The sequence below is a fragment of the Pteronotus mesoamericanus genome, unplaced genomic scaffold (genome assembly GCF_021234165.1).
Source record: "Pteronotus mesoamericanus isolate MK-2021 breed Mesoamerican mustached bat unplaced genomic scaffold, CSHL_Meso_final contig_24, whole genome shotgun sequence".
In the NCBI taxonomy this organism is placed as follows: Eukaryota; Metazoa; Chordata; class Mammalia; order Chiroptera; family Mormoopidae; genus Pteronotus; species Pteronotus mesoamericanus.
The window spans coordinates 21,337,647-21,358,550 of record NW_026555100.1 but is presented as its reverse complement, the minus strand read 5'-3'; the positions used below and the strand labels follow the sequence as shown (position 1 = coordinate 21,358,550).

The 20,904-nt window shown below is 33.2% G+C and overlaps 1 protein-coding gene across 13 annotated transcripts in view; it reads right to left on the bottom strand.

Moving 5' to 3' along the window:
* Positions 1-20,904, bottom strand: part of PCDH15 (protocadherin related 15) — a 704,528-nt gene that overhangs the window by 170,181 nt on the left and 513,443 nt on the right. For all 13 annotated transcript variants that reach the window (XM_054572779.1, XM_054572777.1, XM_054572778.1 and 10 more), the window contains one exon: positions 11,193-11,309. In XM_054572779.1, the coding sequence (XP_054428754.1) occupies positions 11,193-11,309 (117 nt within the window). The remainder of the gene's footprint in view (positions 1-11,192; positions 11,310-20,904) is intronic.

Genomic DNA, 20,904 nt, shown 5'->3' with positions numbered 1-20,904 from the left:
AGCATAACCCACATGCGCCACCCTCCCTATTCACCTGGTCTCACCCTGAGAGACACTTTTTGTTTCCTCAGATGAAAAAAAGTCCTCAAAGGAAAATGTTTAGGTCAGTGTGGAATAGGTGGAAAGAAAAAACAAACAAACAACAGAGGCACTAAAAAGCATCAAAATAAACAAGTTTAAAAACTGTTTTGGGCAGTGGAAAAAACATCCTGATAGGTGTATTGTATCAAATGGAGAGTACTTTGAAGATGACTGAAGTTTAAACATGTAAGAATACATATACAATATTTTTAATAATTAGATTCTGGTTTCTTTTGGGCTCCCCCTTGCACTGAATCCAAATTATAGAGTAGCTTACCTTATTGTTGAAGAAGACCAAAATTTTTAAGGAATATTTTTGGTGACTGCAAAAATCATACCTGCATAGATAATTTTCTATATGGTTTAGAGGACCTTTAAAAATTTACTTAATCCAGAATGTGGTTAAATGGTTGGTTCAATTTAAAACCCACCAATCATAAACACTCATTCATAGCTATTTATATTTGTCTTTTATGATGATAGGTAATGGTAAGAAAAATATCCTTCTGTATTTATGGGCCTCATATTTGGTCAGATTGGGAAGACAAAAGGTACACAGACAAACACAATTATCTTCATCTAACATTTCTGATAAAACTATAAAGGAGGAGCATGGGTGTACTAAGTGAAGGTGCTGTATCTGGATCACAAGTCTTCAGGTTTATAGTCAAGTGGACTTTACACCTCTCTATGTAGACACTTTCATAAGAATATGTAAGGTGCCTTAAAATACTTTTATTTGTAAATATTGTAGTGATTATGTTATATGTGGAGGTTGATATGTTATATCATTGGAGTATTAGAATGACAAACTAGAATTTAATTTATGTATCAAGATTTTGGATTTTGTCTTAAACTCAAGGATAAAAGTAGGTATGTATCATTATTAAGTAACTTAAGCTGAAGATGTCTATTCTTATTGTAAGGAAATATATTACCTTTTGGTTTTGATAAGTACCATCATGACAGGATTGTTTTTGTGTATCATAGTCCCATTATCTAGAAAAATTGCCAGACTTAAAAAATTAAGGGATAAAAATTTGTGGGATAAAAAAATATCCCACAAAATGTTTGCAAGATCTTTGTAATATATGTACATACGTAAATGGACAAACATAGATTTATAGTTTTATGTGAAACACAGAGTTTATTCTTACATTATTATTTATGATTATATTAATTTCCATAGGAAGAACTTTAAATCTACTTTTTTTCAAACTTGTATTCATTTGGGGAGATTGAAAAATCCCTGTTAGCATGATGGTTTTATAAAAATTTAAGTCTCAAATTTAACAATGTCATAGATGACAGCAGAATTACTTGATGAGTGCAGCCATTATATAGTAATGTTCACAAATGATGAGGATGCAAGCACAGTCCCAAACCAGAGGCAAAGTTAGGTATGTTTGCCATCATCCTGAAAGCAAGATGAGGAGGAGGAAATATTGACTAAAATCTATGTGCCTGACATTTCACTAAGTGTTTTCATTTTTCATTAAACGCAAGCACCAATACATTGAAATGGTCTTATTATTTTCATATGGAAATGAGGTTTAAAGAAGATAAGTAACTACTTTATATAACTTAAAGGATTATGTGTACCATATCATTTTTCCTAGTTAAACACAAATACCAACACTAGTGACATTAGTCAACAGCTAATGGGACTCTGGGGATGTTTGCCAAATTTAATAGCCCCAAGGAAGGACATGATTTATGACATCTATTAAATGAACTAATTAATTTGTTTGTTCATATATTAGGCTTTTTTCCAAATACAATTTGGAATAGTAGGTGACTTATTTAAATATTATACTGTTTCCAAAATGTGAAAGGCATGATTTCAACTTTGTGATGTCCTTTTATCCACTAAATTTGACATGTGTAAAGCTCTATAAATATTAGTATGAGACAATACTACTAGAATGTAGTACCTACATAGTAATATGGTGATGTACTGATACTTTAAGTCTGGCAATTTTTCTAGATAATGGGACCATGATACACAAAAACAATCCTGTCATGATGGTACTTATCAAAACCAAAAGGTAATATATTTCTTTACAATAACAATGTGGGCATAGTAAACCTGGCTGAATAAATGTTAATTTATATGAAGAAAAAAATATAATCTTGAAATTTTAATTATTTTCTTTATTAGTCAGTACATTTTTACTTTTAATTTACATTCTTACAGTGAGTGTCAAACACAGTATGTTTTGACTTAATGATGGTGAGAATGTAATTAATTACTACAGAAGGTAATTGCAGATCTGTATGAAAGATGTTCTAAACTTGCAAACATAGGGAATTTCAATGAGTCTATAATGGATCAAAATAGTAAATGCTGAATATCAGGGGATATTTTGATTTAGTCATTTTTCTTAAATACATAATTACCAAGAAATTACTCAGACCCACATAATTTTCTTCATAATAATGGCAATCATATTATGTCAGGAAATACTAAGCCTATTATTATCATTACACATAAACATTAAGTAATTAGTTTTCAAGTACACAAAGATTTTTTTTCTCTCAGACATGGTTTCCAAAAATCCTTTCTCTTAATGTCTTTGAAAGCAACTAATCTGATTTGTTTTGTAACAGTGTAATTTACAAAATCTCCCAAATATGATTTAGCATGAGAAAATACTGTAGTTTGCCTTTTTTTTTTTTTTTGCACTCATAATGGCTTAGTAATTTTTTTTTTAGTGGATTTAACTGGATGCTAATGTATCTTTAAAAGAAACTAGGAAAAAAGGCAGGTAAACCTTCTCCATGTAACCGTTGAGAAGATCATATGCTCTTCTTTCTCCCTCTCCCTGACGGTGCTTTTTAACACTTGCAGCGACAACTGTGTTTTGACAGCATAGTTCATTGATACTCTCATAGGCAAGTTACTTATGCCATATATTACTGACTTAATATAATGGCTGCACAGTATAATTCAGTTTCTACAGGTAATGTGTTAACATGGCTACTAAAGATCTCTGGAAATTCTTGCCTCAAGATTATTTACCACAAACTCTTTCTGGAAATGTTTTTCAAAAGTAAACATAAGTCAATCTACGAAAGACACCAAATGACAACACAATCCTTTTAAAATGTCCTCATTTATATACATTTCTAAAATTTATAAGGTAACAGTGGGTGCATATTTAACTTCCTTCACAAAAACCAACTTATTTCAGAACCAAGGCAATTTAAAAATAGAGATGGACTTGAACTATGGCTAGTAATTAGTGACCCTGTATTTTGTCTTAAAATCCTCCCATTTGTCTTAGGATGAAACAAAACATCTTGACACTGTCTTTATGGCCACCAGACTTAATATCATCTGGCTCAGATTTACCTCTCCTGCCTTCTTACAAAACTACCGCTTTTGGTTTTTAAACCTTATTTTTCTTCCTCCTACTTTAGAGCCTATTTTTCTGTCACACCGCTTTGCCTTGGAAATATCTATTTATCTTTAAGACCTCAGTTCTGAATCTTCCCTCCAGAAACTCATCCTTGATTCACCATACAAAATCAGACTCCCTCTTGTCTGGTTTAACAGCACCCTAAAATTTTACTTCTTAGAGCTTTTCACAGTTTGTCATTTTTATTTACTTGATTGATTTTGATTAATTTATATCTCTTTATGTTTGAAATTCTAAGGCTAGGAAATGAAAATTTAATCCTTAACAATTCAGGCAGTGACTTTAAATAATATTGGATTCACATAATATAATAAATAAATATTGAGGGATTTTTGTTTTGTTTGGACAGGTACAGAGATGTAAGTTAAATATTATCCATAGTTTATGGGACATTTTCATCAATGGATCTGTCAGGTGTATTTTCTTCCTTTTTAAAATTTTATTTATTGATTTGAGAGAGAGAGGAAGGTGGGGAGAGAGAGAGAAGGAGAGAGAGAGAGAACAATGGGTTTGTTGTTCCACTTGTTGATACATTAATCGGTTGCTTCTTGTATGTGTTCTCACCAGAGATCAAACCCACAACCTTAACATATTGGGATGATACTCTATCTGACTGAGCTACCCAGCCAGGGAAGGCATATTTACATCTAATTTGTTTATATCAACTTATCCTAACATCTCTTTCCTACTTAAAATAATGCCTTCTTTCTTCCATCAAAGGCAACCACTTTAACACATTTAAAGAGTATTTTCTACTAGACTGTTTTGGTACATTGTATTTTGTTTAGCAAATATCCATCTGACCCAATGATTTTGAGCTTGGCCATGTGACTTGCTAATGGAATGCGAGGGACTGGCACACAACCAGAAGTTTTGCATGTGATCTTGTAGTTAAGTAATCAGAAGTTTAGCATGTGATCCTGTCCTTCACTGTGTGAAGAGCAGGCCTGCTCATCATGGATTCCTGCGGAAGGAGGCATGTGGGATATACATGAGCTCAACCTTCACCTGAAATGAAGGGCAGCCACCCAGATGCCTCAAAGGCCCATGAATAAAAATATAAACAGTTTTGTAATGAACTAGTGATATTTTGGTATGGTTTACTCTGAAGCATTTGGGTAGTTAAATCTAACTTATTCTAAGCATTTTTGTTTGTTTTTTTAACTTTATGTGATGGTATTATTTTCTTTTTCTTACTATTTTTACTGAGTATTAGGTCCTTACATTTCAATCTTATTGCTATGTGTTCAGAAAATCCTGCTGTGCCGGAAATTCGCAGGGTAATTCAACTTAATAATGATCACAGCTATATGGGAATCCGATGTGATAAACAGTCTGTAATATAACTGATAATATTCCTGACACTGAATTTTTCCCAAATGCTTTGAGATTCTTTGACTCAGTGGAAAAGATGGCTTGGGGTTGGGAAGAGAATGGGCGTAGAAGGCTCTATGTTATCACGCCGGGTGGAAGAGACGGGTGTGAAGCCAGATAAGCTATAATATTTAGCTATAGTAGATAGTAGTCTGGTCATGCAGAATCCTGAATACAGAACATTCAGCTCTAGTTCAGTTAGGAAGAAATGAAGTGGAGACAAAATTGTTAAAGTGATAGTTCAGAGTCCCAGTTTTTTCTTCACTGCCGCATATGTTACAGATTGACCAGATCTCCTCAGGTCTTCCTCATGGTCTTTTTGACCTATGGAAAGGAACTTTGGCCCCAACCTTCCATCTGCCTCCAGCCTCATTAAGCACTATATATTCCTTAATTTGATGAACCTGTAATTCTGGGCAAGAGGTAGCTTGCTACCATCCATGGTACTACGGTTTCTGGGTAGATGTGGAGAGTGTTATTCCTTTATCAGCTATGTTCTGACCTACTTCTCCCACCCTCCATGATCAGAGAAGGGAATCGGACAATTTCTATCATTCTGTAGTTGGTTGCACTTAGATGTTTTGAATAATTATATATTGATTTTGTTCCAATTTAATTTCATTATTTTCTCCTTAAAATAGCTTTCTTTTTTTATCTACCATATTTATATTAAAAAATCACAAATATCTTTTCACTCTAGCTAGAAACTCTTCAAACACTTCTGATTGTGCTTTTATTCTGCCTGTGATCTTCAGGCTCCGGCCCCACCACTATTAATTCTTCCATTTCCTCATGTCCATTACCCATCTTACCATTTTCATACTTCAATGAAAGCAATAGCTGCTAACTCACCTCCTGGTTTCATTTATTATCTAATCCAATAAGGATTGCATATCGCAGGAAATTAATTGTTCTAATATATAGCTTTAATTTTGTCTCTGCCCTGTTTGTAATTCATTAGTAAGCTTCTATTTTCTAGATAATAAAATTCAGTTCATAAAACCATATTTACCATATTTCCTGTCCCCAAATGAGTGGCTAAAAACAACTTTAATGTATTCTTTTCAATAGCTAACATTTATTGAATTGAGCATAGTTCAAATCATATTATACAAATTTATGAACATATGATGAATGTTTTGACTCTGCAATTTTTGGATACATTTCCTATGTCAATCTCTTATACCACATTTAATTGAATCCCCTACATTTTTTAAAGTTGAATTCCTGTCAAGAGCAGGCTCAGATCCCACCAGGGCACACTCATTTCTTGGCACCTTTCCTATACAACATCATGGCTTTGTCTGTTTCTATCTTGTCATATCCTTATTTGTTAAGTCCATAATAAATGTTTTCTAATTGATTTATTCATTCAGTAAGTATTCTGAAGAGTTTATATTGTGCCAGACCCATGTTTGGTCGACGTCTACCACCTAAGCAAAGCTAGCATTTAAGGAAATTGAATAATCGTAAAGTGGATAACAATAAGACCAAGAGTTACCATGGGCTGGTTTTGAGGGTGTTAAGGCCAAAAATTAACTCATGAGAAGCCAAGCTACTCTTTCAAAGACTCTGTTCCCATTTTCTCTGGTAAGAAATTCAAAATAAAGGGCATTATTTAAGCCATTAGCCTTCATTTTAACCCTGATAAGAGTGGTAGTTTCTTAATTAGAAGAGCAACATTCACATCACAAACAGTTAAATCTAATATTGATTTCAAGTAATGTTAATAATATAATTGTTCTTGAAAGAAAACTAACAGCTACAAAAAGGAAAGAAAATAACACAGGTTCTTAAAACAGATAAACTTTTTCTTGACATTAATCATGTATAAACTTTCTCATAAAACCTTCCCTTTTGTACTCATTTACACTTTCAAATCTAATTATAACCCATTCTAATTTTAAAGATCAAGTCCGACTGTTTCATGGCATGTTTTCAAATTAAGGATTTGAGACCAAAGGGACTAAAGCTAAGGTTATATCTTCTCAATTTTCACAAGCTGACATGCATCATGAAAATAGTTCTTGATTATTTCCTTAATAGCTTTTATGTGATGGGGAAAAAAAAAACAACTCACTGAGCTGTGTACATTCCCCTATATGATCCTGGGAAATATGGTTTGTAGTCACTGATCTTAAAAACCAAAGTTTTTGCAACGTTGCTGGCATTAACCTATATCAATATAGCATAGCAATGTGAGTTAGTATGTGGTAAGTAAAGCAAAACAGAACTGTGGAGATATCATTTGGAAATGATAAAGGACTGCTTATATTATCTGGATTTAAAAATATAGTCTTATAACATTCTTAGCTCTGTATAGTTTTAACTATTGCACACAAAGCAGGGAGTAAATCATGGATAAAGGCAATTGATTGTTTCTCTTGCACTACTGTTATGCCTGTGCTAGTAGACTGAAACAGAATAACTACTTGAAAGGTTAAGCATTTTGAGAAGATCATCATAATTATACAGCATTATTTGGTGATGACATAACATTTAAATAAAACACAGGCACGCATCACAAAAGGAATAAAAAAACCTGACCATCTTTTCTCCTGTCTAGAGCTCAACAAAAGTGCCATTGAATGGTTGAGAAGAGTATAAAAGCCAGCTGTGAAAACACTTTAAACACAATTCCTCAGGTAGCTTGTCTGAACTCTGAATGACTAGCTCTCAAAATCTCTACAAAGAGAAAAAAAATACCTTACACTTTCAATTGTCTTTTTATACAAATGCTAAAAAAAGTATAGTGAGAATACTGACTGATTTTTAAGCCAATTACTATTGAGAATTGTAATGTGAGAAATGATCTTACAAGATCATTTTTTATGGAAAAATTTATTTTATGAATCAATATCAAAACCTGAAAAAAGAAGTCTTCAATGTCTGAATAATTCTTATACCAATATATGCAAATAAAAGCTTTGTCTAAATTGCTGACATTAAACATATCCCAATTACTGCTTTACTTTAAAGAAGAATCTTATGAATTCCTAGCATTCATGAAATGAAAAGAATGATTCAAAAATTAAAAGGTAGTCCTTTGTGGGCCCCTCATACTTTCTTGAAAATGAGCATAATATAAATTTCATTTATTTATTTCAAGTTTTCCATATCCACATTCTCACAAAGGGCAATATTCTGTCAGGCATTCACCTGGCCCACGAAGGGAACTTTTGTATCATGGGATTTGACCTGTAGCTTCAGAAAGAATAAATATATGCGAATGGAAATTACACTTGCAATTTTGTGTTTTGCGAAGGTTTGGAGTGAGGTGTCTCTGGGGATCAGAAGAAAAATGTTAGCAATATTTAATATCCACAATAATTAGTCATTCACTATTCGCATCTTCAGTGAACCACATAATGTGAATGCTGTCACAAAAGCAAAACCAGAACATAAAAGTCCTAATGGCTTTGATTCAATGGGAAAAAAAATATATCCCTTGAAGATGTTTTTTTCTCTCTAGCGCACTTCTGCACAACATGCATTTTATAATTTTTAATTTATATTCCGCAACAATAGTCTCTCTGGCTTTAAGACCTTACCCAGTTTCTCTATCTGATACTTCAAAAGATTTTGTTGTTGCTATTTTATAGTTTAAAATGGGTGGTTCTCACTTCATTCAAAAGAAAAAAAAAGATGCCTTGAAAAAGATGTGGCCGACCTCTGGAAATAAAATTATCATTCCGGAATTGTACCAATACCTATAGGAAGTTGTCGAAGCTGTGCTAAACATAATTATGCATTACTGCACTTAATTCTCACCGCCTTCAAATGATTAAACTGAGGCTTAAAGACTAAGACATTGACTCAGGGTCACAAATAACTAAATTTCTGAAGAACACACAATTTGTCAATTCTGAAGAGCATAGAAATAACCATTAATTAAGCCATTTATTTAATTAATCAACAAATGTTTTCTAACAGACAACTAAGTACCAAGCATAGAGTTAGAGGTGACAGTACAAACTGGAATAAGTTTTGATTTTTGCCTTTAAGGACATTACTTTCTAGTTGGGAAACTAAGTAAAGCCAATAAGTAAACATAACCCCTTGTAGTGGGACTGACATAGAAGCCCTGAAAGGTATGAAATTGAAACTATCTTCTTATTATTAATAAATATTTATAATAGGAACAGTAGAAAACACTTGGCAAGCTCGTCCAACAAATACTTTGTCTGTATTTATGGCACCAACATAAAATAATGAAAGCAACAAATCAACCATAATTTTGAAAATTGTGTAATGTAATATTTGTTTTCTGAAATTTTTCATGGACTTGAACTTTTATTTTGAAATACTATAGGTGCAGCCAAATTGGATAAAGATGATTCACTTAAAAGACCCAATTTGCAGCAATAATTGGAGAACTCAATGCTGAATATTAGTTATACCAAAAAGATTACCAATGTTTTGAGGTTTAAAATTGAGTCTGATATTATACATATTTGCTATCTGTAATAAGGTGTCCTCAGTGTTTCCAACTGAGTGTCTGACATCCACTTTTTATCTATTTAAAAGCCTCTATCAAGTATCACATTTTAAAAACTATTGAGGATGCAAACCTAAGAATTTCTTTCAAAGAAATATGGGATTTGAGCCTTGTAAATTTCCATAAAAGAGAAGCAGGATGTAATAACAAGGACTTCTCTGTAAATAAATAATATAGCTTTTTAGAATAGACAATGGGCTAAGACAATTTCTCTCACATTGGTAGAGTGATCTGAATGTCAGACCAGGTAACAAGGTCACAGGTGCCAAAGGTGAAGTCAGGGTTTTGCCACCCACACTACCACTTTGAGGTCTGTTGCATATTGGTGACCAGCTTTTAGTCTTTCATCATGGATGCCATTGAACTTAATACTATCTTAAAGTCTACACTAATAAAAATTCCTCTGAAATCTGAGTATGCTAAGATGCTGTGTTTGTTTACATTCATTTAGTACAGTGTGTTATACTTTCTATGTACAGTTCCTTTTTACCTATAAGCTTAGAATCAGTTTCTGGAGAGCAAAAACTGGTGTGCACAATGACCATTATGGAATTGATGTTCAAAGAATGTCATGAATAGAACTGAATATATATTCCTAATTTCAAAGTATTTTTATCTCTGACAGTTTACTTACAAAGGCAGACAAAGCACCAATTTCACATTCACCACCTCTATTGTTGTGTTCAAGACTACTAAATTTTGCCCATCATATTTCCCAAAATTTAATAAATGTTTCAAAGATATTTTAACACACTCAAAGAAAGGAGATTCTGAATGAAAGGTCACTGCTTTCATGTTAACATTATTATTTTCAAGACATTTTAGTCACAAAAGACTGTGGCATGTCACACTTGAAGCTGCAAATTGTTATAAATGCTATTCATCTTTTATTAAGTAAATAGCATTACATAAATACTATTTATGTTAGAATATGAAGAACTTTTAAATCACTTATAAAACTCAGATCATTTTCTCTTTTCTCACTTCTCTAACATAGTTTATTTAATACCTTTAATTTTTTATAATATGTTAGCCACTAACTTATAGCGTGAGCTCAAGCCAAGTAAAAAAAAATAAATAAATTCTCATCATTTGGTTATTATGAGGATACATAATTAATATTTATAAAGCACTCATTTATAGAAAGCATTTTTATATAGATACTATTATTTCTATATGCTATTTTAATACATTAAGATAATAACATTAAGAAAAATTTGACTAACTTCTGCTATAATAATGTTTTAATTAAAACCCCTCAATCATGAAAGGCAATATCGATATCTCACAGAGGTAATATTCTAGATAAGAAAATAATTTATTAAATATGTTCTAAAAGCAATATTAAGATTTTAGTTTCCTAAAATTTAACACATTCAATAACTATTATGTCATATGTTGATTTAGAGTTTGATAACAGAATTGCCATATATGAATAAAATGAAAAAATATGCAAGGATAAAACCTATCCTGACTAAACTAAGTTAATATTATTCTAAATAAAGTATCCAAATGATACTGGTTCCAAATATAGACAATCATTTTATGTATATTTATCATTAGAACTAGATAAACTGGCAAATAGTAAAATTTGAATTCCAGTGAAACAAAAATCCTTAATTGTCTAAGTTCAATAGTAACCATTTGAAATAAGGTCTGTACCTGTGGATGCTACAGGAAGGAATACAAAAATGTATGTGTGAACAGAGCGAGACACACAACCACATGTGCTGCCTTGGGACCTGAGTCATTCAATTATGAGTGTTAAAGGTTTTTCTCTCTACAGTTCAGAATATTAATCAATGTTTTCCACTTACAGGAGGGTCTGCATCTTCAGCATAAACGGTTGTGATTGGTGTACCCTTGACAGCATCTGGAGCCACTATCCCTTTGTAGACACGTTTACTGAACACTGGAGGATAATCATTCATATCCTGTAAAACACAATTAAATGTTTAGTGCTTGAGTTGAAACTGGGTTAGGTATCTGGTTATCTGGCTCCATCCCTTCATATCATACAATCCATTCACAACTGTCAGTCTTTCATCATCTCAATTCCATTACTTTCACTTCAGAATGGGACTCAGGCTAAATTGTCAGAGTTCTTATACATTATTAATGTGCATGATATCAACCACAGCCCATTCCACTAGCACATTCCGTCTCCCCCACTCCTACCCCCCACCACCCAAAATACATCTTCTAGAGACTGGAGTAATGCTTGAAATTTTCTCCAAGGATACTCCTGTTGGAATGATGTGTTACTGAACTTTGGAAACAAGTAGGAACAAATTTTACAAAAAGTGCCATTTTGTCAGACACATGTAGAAGGTGGTGTTTCTGTGTTTGTTTTGTTGTTACTTTTTTCAAAAGTTCTGTGATGTTTCTGTTGTAACTTCAAAGTCTTTATATACTTAGCATAGAGTTTGATTAAAATGTTTCAAATGCTAAGTATGAAATATCCATAAATGCCATCTTGTACTTTTATAAATGTAAACTGATTAAAGGCTGTTTTCCTTATTGCATACTACGATAATGACAAATAGGATTAAATAGATGTTCTTTTACACAGAAAACAATAATTTACTTAAATATTTTTTCAAAGTATTTATATGCATCCTTTTTACTGTCATAATTCAGTGATACGTGTCTTTTTATTTCCATAGTATCACTCATTAAGTAAATATTTATCAAGTTCCTCCCATTTTTATGACCCAGTGCTTATCACTGGGTATATGTGGTGACTCAGGAAAAGATGCCGTTGTCCTCATTTCACATTACTGCTATTTGGCAGGTAAAGACACTGATTCTACCAATAGGTTAGTTTGCCTAAATTAAATTACTTGTTTGGCAGAGCTAAACTGATATATCTGGTCCCCTAAGAAAAAGACCATTATTTTTGACTCAGACATTGTTATCTTTTATAGAGAATTGCATATTATTTTTCTCAAAAAACAACACTTAATAATTTGGTTGATTTAAATTTCTTAAATTTATTTACTTTAACATACTCATTATACCCTGTATTGTTTTTGGGTAATTTGGGTCAAACATATTTGAGCCCAAAGCTTCATCTTTTAATCATCCTGCTCTCCAGGTCATCTGTTTCTAACTTGTTATTCAAAACAAAAGAAGAAAATTATTCTACATAGTCTTTGATATTTGCTCTGATGCAACAGTTTTCTTGTACAATGTAAATTGGGAACACACTAATTAACTGATTATAAACACCTCTCTGCAAAGAGGTCAGGATAATGATCTATTACAGTCAAATAGAACTTGTTTTATGTTCACCATAAAGCTGACTTCCGAATTGCAAGTATGAAGCAACCTGTGGACTCCAATAAGAAATAGGTCTTGAACTGTAAACAAAACTGAAAAATATAAATTAAACATTTTCTCCATTTTGATACATAATATTAACATTCTCTTCCATATAAAAAGAAGAGCATTTTTGTAAGTGATGAGCTTTAGAATCCGAACAAGTAGATGAATCCAGGAAGCAGTGGCTCCATAATGAGGGTGGTGTAAGGTGTTGATTGTGAGGTCTCAGCATATGGAGTAAATGCTGTATATAAAACACCTGCATGCACACTATCTCCTGCGCTTTTCAAGAGTGCCAATTACTTTCATGAGTAAATCCTCTAATTAAAAGGTCGGAAATCCTATTGCACCTCTAAATTGTAACTTCCGGAGTTTACAAAAGAAGGAGCCCAACATTGTAAATTTTCTGTATACGGGTTCCCAAAGTCATATCAACTCAGTATGTTCTTATGAATTTCTTGTCTCTTCTCTCAGAGGACATTGAAAATCTTAATGTTACAAGGTAAATTTTTGGATAATTTAATTCTTTAGGGAAAAATATGATATTTTTCAATTATATCAATACAGCTGCTAACAGTGCGGAATACAGTGGCCCATTTCTGCTGAGAAAGCATTCATTAGATTCACCTTCTGACTGAATGCAAAGTAGCCATTTCATAATCTGGCCTCACAACCTGATTAGGTGCATATTTAAGGCTTTAAATAACTGAAGACCCCATTAAAGATTGAACCTCTAAATTTATTTGCTTGCCACTGACAGAATGCAGAATAAATCAATACAATTATTGTAACAATACTTCTTCTTATGGTACATCATACATATTTTGGGGTTACAATCTTTTATTGTGGCTAAGATGTACAGCCAGTTGTACATAGTTCTTGCATAATGTATTATATCAAATTATAAAATTTATTAAATTTCATTAATAAATTCAATGAGTGGAATCAATAGTTGGGTATATTTATGCTCCAGAGATGTCTGAAGAAATATGTACACACAACCTGCTTCTGAATGAATGTTCTATCATGCATTAAATTAAAGATAAGCTTCACTCTCCAAAACCAAGCCACTTTCTATTGCCCATAACTCCGCTAGAGGGTAGCATTAGCAAAGAGAAACATGTCCTTTTCTGTCCTCTTATTAACCATTTTATTACTAAGACCGTTGATAATTTGTTTTCTGTAGTTATGTTTTTTGTCAGTATGAACAATAACTAGTTTTCATGTTTCTAAAGCCTACCCTGAATGTTACTGTATTTCTCAACTAGAACACCACCATATTCTTTAAAACAATGTTGTACTAGCAAACTTACAATTTGGTCCCATGTAAACCATACCTAAAGTATAGCTAGCTAGAAGTGAAAAAATACATTTCATTTATTTATTATTCTAAACTAGAGTCTAAAGTAATCACAGAAATGATTTCTACTTTAGCATATCAGAAAGTATATCTAAAGAACCTTTTTATGAGCCTATCAAGAAAATACAATTTTGCAAGTGGGATTAGAAATTAATGGCAGGTTCTTCAAAAAAAGTAAAGAGAAAGAGATTGCAGTTGTTTTTATTATTTTCTTAAATTATGGGTAAAAACTGTTCTGAATAAAAGACTTTTCCTGATAGGAAAGAAATAACTGGTTATATTTTTATCATCTTTTTAAAAATAATGAAAATATAGAGAATGCCGGCCCCAATCTTAAACTGTCACACGAAAATGACTTCTATTACTACTGTAATACTGTCTCGTGTTAGCACTACCCACAAAGAACTGTTTGGTTGCCCTACCTTTCAAAATCCCTTACGGCTTATGGAGCTGGCGCCTAGTCTTCCTTGGTAGACAATACAGTTGACTTCTCCCCTGCCTGTTACCAGTTTTGTTTCCCACTATCACACCCTCTATTCACTGTGTCTTATATATCTATCTGTCTTCTGCTATTTTTTTCCCTTCTTGGTTTTTCTCATCTTTTCTGACTTGTCCCTTCCTTTGTGGTTTTGTACGTAGGGTCAAAAGAAGCCCCATATTTATACAAACAAATCTTTTCTTTCCCCCTGCCCCGTTTTGCATGGGTCTGTCTTAAACACAAATCATAAATTTATATCACTTTTGTTTTTTTAAAACCGAAATTTATACTAGAAGCTTTTTTTAAGTTGTCTAAATTTGTTTTTGTTTTGTTTTTACTTCTGAGTTTAAGCTAATCTGAATTCTTGTGGGGGTAGTATATCTACATACAGTAATCATAGTTATGCTTTGTCACAAATAGAAAATGTACAGTATGAGTCTCGGTATCACAAATATAGATGGGGCTCCTCCTCTGGGCATTAGGTGGCACCTTTGGTGCTGGGGATATGGATACACCAAGAAAGGCATATTGCCTGCTGGTACTGAGGTTACAGTTCAGTGTGGAAAGCAAAAATTAAATGCATTATGTCAAATGTGATGAATGCTATAAAAGAAGGAATACAAGGATATGATGAGAGTGTATCGCAAGAAGTTTAATTAACTAAATTTAACATAGGATGCATTTCTGGTATCTGAGCAACTGTCCCATCACTCATGAATTCTGGCACATAAAATAGTCTTCTCAAGTTGATAGTTAAATTAGAGGAGGATAACACTCTGCAATGTTGACAAATCCAGTGATTTAATACATAATTTCATTCCCTTCCAGTTTCACTGTGTTGCAACGGTAAAGTGCAAGAAAAGGAGTTGATACACTTTTGGAATTTTTCTAAGCCATGACATTTTGGCCAACTGGGACAATGCGTGCATATTCTGAGCTCAAATAAATGAGCAAACTCAAAAAATATGACCGTACTTTAGACTTTCTCAGAGGTGCATAACAGTTATATGTGTGTGTGTGTGTATGTGTGTTGTGTATGGTTCATTTTTACAGTATATCAGGCATCTGCTAGGCGTATTAAATTCATCATCTCATGTTGCCTAAAATATATTAGCTATTATTATTACATTTTTCCTATTTTACAAAACAAACAAACAAACAAACAAAGCCCCCCTGCAGTTTAGAGAAACTGAATTGCTCATCTAGCAATAAAGTATAGAGCTGTGCTTTAATTCTGGGGCATGTGGAGGTAAGGAGAAAGGGAGCTGGCAAACTCATCAGAAAATTATATGTAAGATGACTTGAGTAGGATTTTCATGTTAAAAATCCACATATAACTTTAAAAATATCTCTTTTCAATAGTATTTTATGTTTAAAAAATTCTGCCAACTAATTACCATACTTTTTACTTGGCCATCTAGTTAGCTTCTGAACATTGTATTTCCCTGAAGAGAATTTTTATAATTATCCATAAAGCTTTGTTTGTGTGTGTGAAAAGAGAGTTGTTGCAGTTGTATTTGTATTCTTAAACTAGTCTATTCAATATTTAAGCCTAGAAATAGTTATTTTCACTAAAACCTAATAATGTTTTTCTTTTTCCAAATTGCATCCTTTGAAAAATAATCCTATCAGAAACTTTACAAACTAAAAGAATCCCATGATCAATTGTGGGAAATTACATTTTATTTTTTTGAGATTCGCAATGTACATTAGTATATTAAAACTCCTGTATGAAGGTCTATGGTGTAGAGATTTGTTTACTTTTATATAGCCTAGTGTTTCCCAAATCCATTGTCTATTGAAATTCTTTGTATCTGAACCACCAATTACCATATTGGTGAGCCAGTGCTCTATGAAATATATCCTCAGAGACCCTGAAGATACTGAGACATTAAAGGCACAAACTACTACTGCTTGGAATATTGCACGATTTTCATGAATTAAAGTTTTCAGAGAATATATTGAAGATTCCAGTATATCAAGTGTGCCTCCCAAATATGGCAGCCAATTTATCAGGGTAAAGATATTAGCTACAGCAATAGCAGGATTGGGAAATAATTGCAGTGCTTAGCAGTAACTAACATCAACTAGGCTTATCAGCGTCTATTGCCCCCGTTAGCAGGCAGTTCCATTTTGGAGTCACTGACACCTACTGTGGCAGTAGCCAGCCTGGTTTCCTTTGCCTTGAGAGGCAGGGGAAAATGTAATTCCTGAAGGGTAAAAAGGTAAAATCTCTAGGCATATATATATTTTTATTTTTTTCCCTCTGGTTTGGTTCTTCAGAGGTAATATATCACATCTTATTTGTAAAACTCTAAAATAGCAGAGTATGCAAATACTTTAAGAAGCTATTTGACTCAGCCCATGATGCCCTCCCTGGTGTATTCATATCTTTAATCTTCCTGATTAATATATTAGAAAAATACACTAAACAATAATATAACAGAGCAGAACAGAAGAGAGAGAAACATTTGAAGACTATAGTCCAAAACAAGTTTATCTTCAGGTCAATCAACACCAAGGGAAAAATCAACTCCAAGTTGTAAAAAATAATGATCACTGTATAGAATACACTCTCACTGGCTGATTCATTGAAATCACCTTTAATTGAGTCACCTCCTTCCAGGGGAAGGGAGGGAAATATGCTGTAAATCTTGAAATGTCCAGAGTTTCTTAGTTGTTTGAGTCCTGGACCACATCTTGGTAGCTCCTGCGACCCAGTGAAAATCAGGACAGTACCAATTCTATCACAGTTCTATCACCACCTGCCATGTGTCCATGGTTCAGCAAATGACACCTGGATATTGGACATTGAGTTCCTATTGAGAAAAGCTAGAAAAGCCTATTCTCTGCATACTATGGGCATAGAAAGATTTCTTTCTACCTGGAGGAGGAAACCCCTTTGCAAGATGAATGCTAGCTCCATATCCCAAGCTCATTGTATTTCCCAACAACTTTGGCCCTCACAGACAGTTTTTTCATTTCAGATCCTTTCACCTGTTTCTGTCCACTCCCACATCTGCACACACTAAGTCATTCAGACAAAACCAGGCTGCACCCAGTCTCTCTTCTTCACAGAAGTGTCTCCCTCACTCTTCTTCCTGTTCCTATGTAGCTATTCTATCTAAAATTGCAATCAGCAAAATGATTTAAGTCATCCTTTGTATCTTGAACAAGTCCTTTACACTTCTTTTATTGTTGTCAAGTATTATCTATCTATTAACATATTTCAATTTTTTCTGGCTTATATCCAGCTTTTGTTTTACTGTAGAAAAGAGACTGTTTTTCCCTGGGCATTTTCTGTTGTACATTAGAACTCCATGTGTAAGATCAGATTTTTCTCTGAATTTTATTTTCAGCTGTTTAGGGTTTTATATTTATTTTCCAGAGATGCATCCATATGATCTAATTTTCTATTATCACTGATTCAACTATTCTAGATATACAATATATGTACAATGAAACAGGCCTTTTTGTATCAATGTTCTATGAAAACTTTTCAATAAAAAAATTTCAATTTCCCCACTAATACTCCAATTTTAACTGAGTTTGATGGACTAGAATCACTTGGTATTTCTTTTATTATTCTTTACAAAAGAAATTATATTTCTTCTCATTTTCAAAGAGAGATTTTCAAGATGCTTTCCCTATGGTGACTATTTTGGGTAGAACTATCTCTTAGCAAATACCATGCAATTATGTAATCAGTAAAGCAGCTTGTCAGTACTGAATGTAAACAGACCAATAACAGGAAATTTGCAAGCTTATGAAGATCTACATATGTGGAAAAATGAGAATTATATTCTACTTCTCTTCAAAACAAAAATGTATCATAGTACACAATAAGGTTTTAAAGCTCTCTTTGTGATAATCTAACCCTGAGTGATGAAGAGAAAAGAAAGCAAATGTCAATCTGCATTTGGGAAAATATTCTGCAAATATTTTCATGCCTATGTCACTTGAAAAAAAGTAGCACTGAAAATACCTACCATTAAACATTGATTAAGATTTGGTTTAAAAGTACAATAAATCAGAAATAACTTTGTATAGGTCAAGAAGACTTGACCAATGAAATGGTATAACTTCTCTAAATAAGATAAAGCAACTGAAAAAACAAATTAGATCAACACTGTCCTATTTTTGAAGAAAAATGAGGCAATCAGCCCTGGCCGGGTAGCTCAATTAGAGCATTGTCCCGATACAGCAAGGTTGTGTTTCGATCCCTGGTCAGAGAACATGCACAAATCAATTTCTCTCTCTCATCAATACATTTTTAAAAAGCAAAAAGAAAGAAAAATGAACCGGTCATTGAGCAACTCCTTCCCACATACTGATAAGATACCTTGAGTGATACCCCTATATTATCATAAATGGGTGCTCAGGCAACAGAGAATACATTTTAAGAGACTTGAACCCAGATAACCAATGAGGCTTATTTAGTGCAAACTTGCTTGTTTAGTTTATATGTTTGGATTCAATATAATTCCAAATTCTTCTTCTATCAAAAGAAGTCAAAGCCAAAAAGAAAAAAAAAAAAAAAAGAAAATCAAGCAGCCAAGTAAGAGTCTATGAAAGTTTATAACTTTCTATTATCAAACACATCCACCCTGCAAAGAAGGCTACACTACTTGAGCATTCCTCCTTGGATCTGGGAAGAATAGAGGGAAGGTCATTAGGAGCAAGTTTTTTCTTCCCTTACATCCAAAACAGTCAATAATAGGACATGAAAAAATGTTTTTAATGTTCAATTCCACCAAACCATGCGGGCAGGAAAGAGAAGACCAGGGAAGATGGTCTATATTTTTCACCTGCTCCAGAGCTATTTGCTACAGTTAGTTTATGCAGCTCAGTCTCATCTGAGTCTCTTTCATCTCTTTACCTGTCATGACCTCTTCATAACTATTATCATATACCTAAAATGTTTATATAAACAGATTTCTAAATTTCTAATTGTCATACCACAATAATGTGGCAACACAGTATTTCAAAATAGGAATTGAAGCCCCTCAGGCCCTTGGTGATTTGTATCGTGTTTTGATCCTTCCACAGACTACTAAAACATTTAATATCATTGTTTCAAGGGGAAAAAAAAAGATACAAACAGAAAAGCAGGTGACCCGAGAAACAATTTTGAGAATTCAAATTCTGATTCTCAGTGAGAACTTACTGCTGAATAACATTTTTGACTCCCTGAAATAGATACATTTTCCACTATCTGCAATAAATTTGTTAGGGTAGAGAGGTACAAAATGAATGCAGGTATAGAGTCATTGTGGGTCCCTGAGAAAGAGGGAATTCAGACCCTAATGACCACCCCCCCCGCCCGCAGTTTGAAGACATCTGATGATGGAAGGGGCTTGTGTTCCCCTTTCCAAGGTAGTTTAGCAAAGACAGCAGGAATCTAGGGAAGAAATGACATTGGCTGGGCACTGGCGAATGACCCTCAGTCAAGTGCAAAGAAAAAGCAGTAGAATAATCCCTGTGCTCCACTTTGATGACAGGATCATTTTAAAACAAAACACACACAAACCAGATCCAAAGATCTTACAGTCAAGAGTATTAAAGCATTTACCTGCATGATAAAGAGCTATGTTAATTATATCTTTTAACAATCTTCTGTGTTCTTACGTTGACATTTTATTGTCTAATAAAACCAATAGCAATTTTAGTTATTTATCAGTTAACCATCAAACAAAAACTCAAGAAAAATGATGTTTTTTATTCCATTATTTACTCATTGCAGTGCCCAATGAAAATGAGAATTATAGGAAAGTTGCCTCTGACCTTGTGTACCTTATAACCTTGGGAACAGAGCCCTCTACTGAGTGCACCTTTAAAGAACTGAAGTCATCCCCAGAACCTGGCTTTCTACTAGGCAGAAATTCATCAGGAGAAATGCATTTGTAATGCGCACCCCATAGGAAAGGTATTCCTATGGAAAAGAGCAGAGAAATCTTAAACTTTCAGGTGTTGATAAATGTTTTGAGAACACATGAATCTTTTTCTCATGTCTTCTTAAAGGTGCATCTTAAAAATCACTGGACCCCAAAAGGTTGATGATGTCATGCTCTTTCAGGAAATCATTTGGCAGAGGGTATTTTAATCAATGAAATAATAAACTGAGAGAGGTCAAAAAAGTCCCAAAGATATAGAACTTGAAATGGTTGAACCAGAAAGTAATTCTAATTTCATCTGATCTCAACGCTTATTTCATTCCAGAATTTTGGGTTCTAAACTAAACTAAACTCTTCTTGAGGCTTAGAACACAATCATTCAGAATCATTTTATTCTTTTATTTATTTATTTATTTAAATTGGGGAATTGAGATAAAGCTATTATCTCCACTGTTGTGGAATTTGGACTAAAG